The sequence below is a fragment of the Bidens hawaiensis genome, unplaced genomic scaffold (assembly GCF_021521415.1).
Source record: "Bidens hawaiensis isolate Kalapana, Puna unplaced genomic scaffold, B.hawaiensis_p1.1 tig00027066_1, whole genome shotgun sequence".
Classification (NCBI taxonomy): Eukaryota; Viridiplantae; Streptophyta; class Magnoliopsida; order Asterales; family Asteraceae; genus Bidens; species Bidens hawaiensis.
Window position 1 is genome coordinate 275403 of NW_027494361.1, and position 9876 is coordinate 285278.

General features: G+C 33.4%; 1 protein-coding gene across 1 annotated transcript; it reads right to left on the reverse strand.

Annotated features, from left to right (window-relative positions):
* Positions 1 to 5960: 5960 nt before the first annotated feature.
* On the reverse strand, positions 5961 to 9488 carry LOC143574616 (CBL-interacting protein kinase 32-like). Its single transcript, XM_077059197.1, has 14 exons — positions 9280 to 9488; positions 9108 to 9170; positions 8475 to 8546; positions 8239 to 8346; positions 8087 to 8167; positions 7948 to 8001; positions 7654 to 7779; positions 7487 to 7576; positions 7281 to 7403; positions 7033 to 7140; positions 6404 to 6517; positions 6273 to 6329; positions 6132 to 6206; positions 5961 to 6035 (listed from the first exon to the last, which is right to left on the reverse strand). Exons 1-14 carry the CDS (start codon positions 9448 to 9450, stop codon positions 5961 to 5963), a joined length of 1317 nt encoding a protein of 438 aa, XP_076915312.1. The 5' UTR covers positions 9451 to 9488.
* Positions 9489 to 9876: the final 388 nt, after the last annotated feature.

The following is a 9876-nucleotide window of genomic DNA, read 5'->3' on the forward strand; positions in this document are numbered from 1 at the left end:
ATTAATATCCTATTTTATTTTTAAAAAAAGATATTGTTTATAATTAAAAAACAATTTTATAATAAAGAAAATACACGGGTAATGGGTATCACCGAACCCAGATAGCTTTTAAACCGGATTATAACATATCATTTATTTGTGAAACCATTTCATCATCAAACCTCAAGTATATTATTTATTAACTTTCTTACAATAAATAAAATTAAAATCCAAATATACATATATAAATATTAAAAACGATAATGTAAAACAACCCCCGTAATACGGGGGGATAAAATCTAGTAATATATATAAACAAAATCCCTAAAATCTTGTGTGTCGCGATGTGGTCGCTCCCCCCTTTTATGGAAGCCACCGAATTACTTGATTTCTGAATAGAGTCCTCTCATTAATTTAACCCGGTTTGACCCGTTAAACCCTTACACGGGTCGTAACATCTTAAATAACCCTTTTTATAAACAACGTCGTCTCTCACCAGTTAACCCTAATCTCTGTTACAACCTCCATGGATTTTAGGTTTTTCGATTCTTCTATTCCAAGGATAATCTTTCTTCATACCCACCACTGATAGGCGTGTCTCTCTTAACACCGACCAAGGTAATCACACCTCTATTCACTCTCTCCTTTTAATTGTGGATGTTAATTTTACAAACCCTAATTCCCTTTGACCCTTTCGCGATTACTGTTAGCTGGTGACTTCGCTTGATTAGTTGGTTGAACCAGATTGAGATTGAAACTAGGATCGATTTCACAACATTAATATCTTGTAACTAAACACTATAACCAGGTTATTTAACTTCGTTCACTTTTCTTAGATATGAATTCATTACCAAGCAAGATATGTTGGAATATGGTGCTGCCACAAAATATGTCACTAGACAATAAAATGTGGTTCTTTGTCTGATGATAACCAGATCAGTGAAGGAACACTTGCAGCATGAACTAAAAACCCGAACAGAGAAAGTGAGAAATAAAATGGATTTTTTCATGGAGTGGATAACAATCCATTGCCCCTCTGGTACAGATTGTACAGAAACATATTAATCAGCACTTAAGGTGATTTTTGGTTAATTTTTTATTATTGTGTATTTATTTTTTGTTTGTATTTTGATCCTGAACAAGGGAATAACCAAAAAATTATTTTTTGTGAGGTATAGGATCGTTTTGTTGTTGGAGTAATTAGTGATAGCATGATAGGTGTTTTTGATTTCTTGAGTCAAACTCATGCAAAAGATGAATTAGGAAGTTTTAAGTATAAGCTATATTGAATATTTAGGAAACTATAGTTGTATCGGATTAATGATGTTTACAATTGAGTATAAGTTATATTGAACAAAAAATGTCAATTGTGGACCGTGGTTTTAAAAGGCCTGCTGGATTAATATCCAGACGGCCCGTTACACCCTTGCCACCAAGGGGAAGGCGTGCTCGGCCTGTGGCTCCTTTACCGAGGGCTTACGTTAGAAGGTCACGCTGCATGCTTTATTAAATATTAATAATTTTTTTGTATATCCTTTTTTTAGGTGTAAAATTATTATGAATGTTTTTATACAGTTCCTTCACACCCAAAGAGTAGCTTGATATGGGAATACAGTCGACGTCAGAAGCTGCCGCTAAGAAGCAGGGCGGTTGTCGACTATGGCTCGCTAGGTTGGTGGAAGCTCTTACTCATCATCTATGTATTCTGGTCGTAGCATGGGCAGCAACGGTGGTTACATGGGCGGCAACAGGGGAGGATATGGATCCTACTATTGAGGTGCACACTATTGTTAATTTGATGTTGCTTGCTGCTGAATGCATTATGATGATGATGTCTACATGAATGTGATTCTAGAGAATCCTTCTGTTTTTTTTATCACGTTGGATTGGGGTACTATGCTTAGGCAAAGCACATTTTTAGATTATTAATGGTTTAAATTATGCAATTGTATAAAAGAAGCAAACTCACAAGTGGTTAGAGGAACTATTCTGGTAAAAACATTTGATTTTAAGAATCTATAAATAAGTCTATGTGGCACTAATGTTTTGCTTATGTGACCACTTGACTACAGAGGTCATTTAGGACAGCAACTCGAATCGTGTTTTCTAACCACATATATTACCACATATTAGGAGTTATGTAACAATCTATCACCAAATTTAAATAAATAATGCGATAAACTACAAAACCGACGGTTAATTAGGTTGTATGTCGCTTAAGATGTGATGAATGCATATACTCGCTTTAAACCTCACATAACAAAACCCGCGCAACACGAACATTAAAAACAAGAACCTAAATTATATTATGTTGCAAACTATAATTGAAATAGCTTAAAAATTATAATATAATGAACATTACAAACTAATTGTACTAAATCAAACGAAATAAAACAAGTCACTACAAAAAATAAAATATCAAAATGATTAAAAACAAAAACCTAAATGAACCCCCGTAACACGGGGGCCAAAAACTAGTTATATTAATATTCTTGTATAGAATCAATTAGGGATGAGCTCGGTACCGTACCGACCGGTACCGGTACTGAAAATACCGATCTCGAAAATCGCCAAATCTTGGTACCGGTATTGAAGGTAAAAATTCGGGAAATACCGGTACCGTATCGTACTGGTACCGGTACTGTACCGATCCCGAAACTCAAAACTTTGGTATTGATTCGGTACCGACGGTACGAAATCGGTACCAATTTCGGTACCGGTACCAAGTACCAAATGCTCATCCCTAGAATCAATATAGTTAATAGAGTCATCGGTGTACTCGACTTCTCAACAATTTTCATTTTTAATGTATGTATATATAAATCTTGAAACTTTCATTTAGATAGACCGGTTATTATTTGAAGTTTGTGGAAGGCTTGGAATGAGAGCATTTTCATCCAACCCCTTATATTATGTGAGAGGTGTTTTTATAATTTAGAGAGTGATTCAGGGTGTTGTAAGTGAAGAGTTTTTATATTTTAGAAAAAGTAGTGATTTTTTCTGTATATTTGAAAAATTACTGTTCATCCCCTATAATTTTTTAATATATTTTGAAAACGGTTGTGAGTGAAGTAAAGAGAAAATGTAATGATAAAATGTATAAAAAGTATTATTTAATTGAAATGGAGAGCATCCCCTATAATTTTTTAATATATTTTGAAAACGGTTGTGAATGAAGGAAAGAGAAATGGTAATGATAAAATGTATAAAAAGTATTATTTAATTGAATGAAGAGAAAAAATAAAGTGAGTTTTAATGTAATTTTTGGTTTAAAGATAGGGGATGGGATGAGAATGCTCTGAGTTAATACATGAAAATTCGTATGTTTGTGGGTTCTTTATGGGTGCAGAATAGATCAAAGTTTTACCATGTGACGTGGAAGGATCGGAAGAAATTCAATTTTTACTTACTCTGCATTTTTGAGTTTTTTATTTAAGGGTTTGAAAAAAAAAGATAAGAAATTTTTTTTTTTCATTCTTGAGTTTTTTTTCTAAAGAAAAGAAAAAAAATGGAAAGAAAAGTTAGGGCTTTTTTCCTCCAAACTTTCCAGCCAAATATGGTCTGATTCTAAAAGAAAGTTTATAGCCATGTACAATATTACTAATTTACCCCATCTTTTTCCTTTTTATCTAACTTAAGAATGAGGACATGATTGTAAAGTTCCAATTTTTTTTTCTATCTTTTCCTTCCTATCTAACTTAAGAATGTATTAACACTTTCTTTTATTTTATTTTGTTTTAACTCGAGAATGTCTTTTAAGTATATAATTTCTTTCCCTTTCTTCCCTTGTCCAGTCTTATCATTTCTTTTCCTTGTATTTTATACCCGAGAATACGGTGTTAAGGTTGATGCATTCTGTTCTTGTTGTTTGTATCAGGTGTTGCTGGCTTCAGGCTAGTATTATAACCAAATTTGTTGTTCTTTTAGAAAAAAAGTTTAACTAGTTGAATGAGCGATGCTTAGGTGACAGATAGAGCTGAAACTGCACGCAAAACAAGGAAAACACCCTCACCGCACCGCGAAGAGGTATCCATAACCTCTCCGTGCCACGCGGGGAACTCTTATTGGCCGGATCAGAATGAGCACCCGGTGTCACAGGCTCCTATACCCCTGCTCCTCAGGCGACGCGAGAAACTTATTTTTCCAGACAGATTTCGTGAGCTGCAGGGTTTTGAGGCCAAAGTTATTATATAAACATCATTATCAAAACCCTAAAGATACCTACGAGTTGCAGCCACTTTAGACGATTTTAGAGCTCGGAAACGCATAAGTGGAAGCTTTTGAAGGCTAGGGATCGTTGGTTGAAGAGCTCAAGACACGGGAACAGATATATCATGGGTTTTATCGTCCCGATTTCTCGTTTTCTGATTATTCCATTAACTATTGTTTTGATGAATTTAATCATAATGCTTGGCTAAAACTTATTAAACTACCTAGGTTAAGATGAACACTTGCTAAGGTTTTGATTTGAATTTGGGTTTCAGTTTGTTTATGGTTTTTATGTTTAAGTAGAAGATTTGGTTTTCTTGATTCGTTGTGCATGCATGCTTGAACTTGTTTGATGAATGTTTATTGCTTCACATAATCTTTGTTAAATGTGTTTCATATAATGGGATTGTGTTAGATCATCACCTTGTGGTTTGATTTGTTTGATTAATTGGCCAATATATTATAGAAGCAATAACAATAATCAAGTAGGTTATACTAATCTTAATAATTGTGAAGTACAATATTATTTGGTGGGTCTTGATTGATAAATTACTAGGTTAAGTTCTTCGTGAGAAGTCTATCGTGATTTCCTTGTCGAGTCGAATTAAGAATACATATTACCTTTGATTTTCATATCGTGAGGAAGATTTTCATATAAAGGTACTTTTCATAAAACAGTTAGATTACCGTAAGGGAGTCTAAATAAACCAGTGTTATAATAACTTATTAGATGTCCATAGGTGTCTTATTGAGAAGGGCCGAGAGTCCTGTTTGGTTTCTCATTAAGTTCAATATTGTATGAACCTGATTCCATAACAAACCGTGTCCAATTAAAAGATAACCAAAGCATTTGGGATTCTGGCCTAGGCAGTCTTTCATCATCTTTTAAGTTTAAAATCCGATTCCAAACTAAGTCTTGTTTTGGTTTTCTTAATTACTTTTGAATTAATTGCAATAGTTAGTATTTTAGTAAACCCCCCCTTATAAAAATATATAAAAACAAAATAGTCACGTCTGTTATAGAGTATAGTATCTAGTTTACATAATCCAAAGAGTCTCATGGGTTCGATTTCCGGACTGACTTATCTTTACTAGAGTCGACCGGTTCACTTACTGGCTAGTAGTTTAGTCGAGTCTTTAGAGAGTCTAGAGTATAACTTAGTGTCTAGATTAGGTTAAATTAGCTAATAGTTAATAAATTACTTTTAGCACATTAGTTATCTTTAGAGTCTTGTTTTTTTAAGTTTGTTGTATATAAAAGACCTGTAGGTTTATTAGTTTTTGTTCATTGTAATTTCGTTTTCAATAATAATAATAAAAAGAGTCGATTGGTTGTGTTCAATATTCGTGTTCTTGATATCTCCCAGTTTAACACTTCATGGTCAAGTTTGAAACATCAATGTTTAGATTCGGTTTTGGTACGATTTTACTTTATTTTTCAGTTTCGGTTTTGAATGATAGCATGTGATCCATGTATATTAAACTATCAATCAAAGCTTGGAAGTCCTATCCACACAGTTATACAACACCATTCTTTGATTAGCATTAAAACAGAAAACAAAAGTTACCAAGCTTCCATTCAGTTGTGGGAGTAGTATGAGTTTTTAAGGGACAAAAGAATTAAATTTTAAGATTTTGATGACTTTGTGTTTTTATCTACACTTCAAACAACAATTGACAGCATGTCTATTTACAAGTCTGATGATATAGGTGAACAACAAACATAATATGCAGGACGGTTTGTTTTCTCCATCAACAAAAGACGAAACCATCTAGTTGGGTTCTTGCATTTGTTCTTCTGTTTTCCAAACAACATTTTTGAGGCTACTGGAAAGTCTTTTGTAGAACTGAACCAAAAAGAAACAAAGCAGCTCTATAAGCATAACCGGAAACTAGTATTAATGGAAAATGTAAGATGATACTTAAATACATGTATGGCGTGCCTTATGAAATTCCAAAGTATCTCCTTTCGCTTTTCGTACTTCAACCATGTGAAGTGACGGTGCGACTTCGAATACCTGATAAAAAGTGAACTTTTTTGTCAATTATTTCGTATTAAATGATTAAATGTGACAACAAAGTACCTCGGTGGCAACATTGAGGTTTCCTTTTCTCCCCGCTTTCATATTCTCAAGCCTTAACTGAGATGAAAAACGGAAAATGATTGCCAATCCAACATCAATTTAAATTCCATACTAAAGTAACTTTTTGTAACCTTATAGTTTTTCTTATGCACATCAAAACCAAGTGGTTTTGCAGCTTCTTCAATTTTACTAACTATTTCATTCGCGGGGCATCTTGATGTGAATCTTGTCTCCCTTTTGAATCCCTGCAGCCAAATTTATTTACAAGTCATAATATATATATATATATATTAGTTACAGTGTTAAAGTAAAAAAAAATACATAAACCCACACTGATTTTACTTTCATCATGACATTAGAGGTGACAATCATACCTATGCATGGGTTGTGTTTTATCTTTTAAGTTTTAACATATATAATATTGCAATATTAATAACTAAAAAGCAGAGCCGGCTCAACGAATGTGGAGGCCTAAATCGAAACAAGATTTTGGGGCCTTTTCATGACAATTGTTAAGAAAAAAAAATTCTTATTAAAAGTTTTGAACTCATAACCTATACTTTAGTAACAACTAAGCCTACCACAACACCAATGCATTACTTTAAGTTTACTTTACCTATTATAATATATCTATATATAATGTTCTTTTAGACTTTGGGGGCCTTAATTAAATGTGGGCCTAAAGCTCTAACTTGTTTTCGTTATCCCACGAGCCACCCCTGCTAAAAAGCTATTGATATTGAAGAAACAGAGTATTAACCTGTTCCATGTCAAAAAGATTGTCAAGGTTGAGCCCCTTAGACATAGAAATTAACTCAAAAGCATTCATGGCAGCCGGATGCTCTTTCTTTTCCGTAACATGATACTCCTGTTTTACAACAAATACATGAACTTTCAGAAACTGAATATAACAATCAGAAAGAAATGGCATACAATATATAAAGATCTAAATACCAAGCAAGCTAAGTGATTAAAGATTATATGTAGTAATGAATTTGATAAACTCACTTCTGAATCTTGAAAAGCTGCTTCAACATCATCAAAATTTGTCTCTTCTTTCTCTACAAATTCAGGTTGTTTATAATCTTTTTTAAACCACTCATCGTTTAGAATCTCCGGTATTGTTATCCGCTGCCACAAAAGAGGGTGTTCAGATATGCATAATGATTTGTATTTATATAATAGTAACAAATAATAAAAGTACAAACACTTACTGTCACGGGGTTGGGATCCAATGTGCGAGTTATCAACTTTATGGCACCAAAGGAGATCCATGGAGGACTAGTGAACTCTGCAGCCGAAATCTAAATGCAAATCCGCTTATGAGAAGATGATGACAACATGGGATAAAATGCACAACACGACTTTATATAACGCTTACCTTTTTATAAAGGTTCATTAGATTAGAATCATCAAATGGCAAGTAACCTGCAAGCAGTACAAAGAGAATGACTCCACATGACCATAAATCTGCAGTTGCCCCATCGTAACCGCCATCATTCAAAACCTAAAAAGGATGATATACCATCACTACATGCACATTAGATGTGACAACTTTGACACATTATTAATCGGTTGTTCTGTTTATATGTAACGGGTCAAATTGGTCAACTACCCATTTTGTCACTGTATAATGACCAGAGTAAACATTGTATACTTAATTAGTTATATGCACCTCCGGAGCGACATAATTTGGAGTTCCACAAGCTGTGTGAAGCAAACCGTCATCCTGTAAAACACCCGTTAGAATAATATTAAAATATAACACAAACAAATATTAATTGTTAAAATATTTTATATATATAGTTATATACCCTGACTTGTCGAGAAAGGGCGCTCAATCCAAAATCCGAAACTTTGAGGTTTCCTGCAGCGTCCAGAAGCAAATTTTCGGGCTGCAAGAAAACGAATGATAGAAAATAGTGAGATTATAAATACAATAATAAGTATTAAGAATGTTGACTACCTTTAGATCTCTATGATAGACACCTCTACTATGGCAATAATCAACAGCATTAATGAGCTGTTGAAAATATTTTCTGGCTTCATCTTCTTGCATTCGCCCGTGGTTCACCTTCATAATGAAATCAGAAAGTTAAGGTATGTATATTCCTTCTACCCTGTAATCTTTCGACTTTCGTGCATGTGCATTGCCAAATATTTTAAAATATATATGATGTATATATAAGATCAGTAAATTACAATTTTATCAAAGAGCTCTCCCCCAGTGACAAACTCTAATACAATGAATATCTTAGTCTTGCTCCCCATAACCTGAAGAATCAAAACACTATTTTTAATAGAAGAAACACACAAGTTAACGAAACTACTCTCGCACACAACCAGACCCAACTTTCCATTAAATAAAACTAATCTCTTTCTATTCCACCAACGCAGCCCAATTCTTCACACCACTAACAACCCAACCAAGACCACTTTTTAGTAAGTTAATATAATTTAGGATTTTAATTTATTCTGTTAAAATTATTAGAAATATTAAAATTATTTTTTTAACCAAATGAAATAGAGAATTGGAAGTGAATATGGAAGTATGCAATATTATGCCCATGTATAGAGAAATTTATATTTTATAAAGTTTTAAATAATGAGTTTTTTACTAAAAAATAATCTAACCATCCAAATCCCAAACAGTTGATAACACGTGTCGTAAATATTAATAAGAAATGACAACTTATGGTGTGTGCCGACCAGGTTGAGGAAAATGTTTTTTTTTCTTTAGTTTAAAATTATTGCCCAACCAATCAATGAAGAAAACAAAATAGTAAAATAAGGTTCAGCGGGAGTTCGATGTTGTTTACACATATATTAAAAGACCTCATATAAGCGGACGACATTTGGATGTTTTATCAGTTTCATAGTTGCTACTTCCATTTTTATCTGCATCAACACGATAACAATTAATAATGTGGAGGGCGGTACACTCTGCATAGACAATGCAATGAAAGTGATTCATTAAGTTTTAGAAACATAAGTAGAAGTAGCCTACCTGTTCAGCCATTTTGTGTTTAACAACTTTATCTTTATCAAGGATCTTAAGAGCCACAGGGTCCCCGGTTTCAGAATTCCTAGCAAACTTCACCTTTGCAAAAGTCCCCTCGCCAATTGTCCTTCCCACCTCATATTTACCCACTCGACGTTTGATTTTCGAGTGATTCATTCCTGCTTATCTGACAACAAAACATTTTTCTCGTCTCAGAAGGTCATATGATACTCAAACATACAATTAACAACCAAATCATTAATCATCCAATTAATCCTTTGGGGGTGTTTGGCTGAACTTCTTAAAACTGCTTATTTGCGTTCTGAAAAGCAAAAGCAATTCTTAAAAGCTCAAATTTGAAGCTTTTCAAGATTTAAACTGAAGCTTACCAAACAACTTTTATTTTTCAAAAATTAAGTAAGCAGCTTTAAAAAGATCATCCGAACACCCCCGAATCTTTTAGCAATCACGGAATCACATCAATAGCATATCTTTACAACAAAATTTCATTACCCTATAACTGAAACAAGCAAACGTAACCAGTAAAGTAAACTGGTAAAATCTAGGATCCTGATAACATAAAGTGTGACAGAGAAATAAAAA

Bases quoted from the DNA above. Each gene is read 5' to 3' on its own strand.
- LOC143574616 (XM_077059197.1), bottom strand. From the start codon at position 9,450: ATGAATCACTCGAAAATCAAACGTCGAGTGGGTAAATATGAGGTGGGA. The intron at 6,330-6,403 runs GTTACAAAAAGT...TTTTCATCTCAG, and splicing joins TGCATAAGAAAAACTATAAG to TTAAGGCTTGAGAATATGAA. The intron at 6,207-6,272 runs GTACTTTGTTGT...ACTTTTTATCAG, and splicing joins ACCTCAATGTTGCCACCGAG to GTATTCGAAGTCGCACCGTC.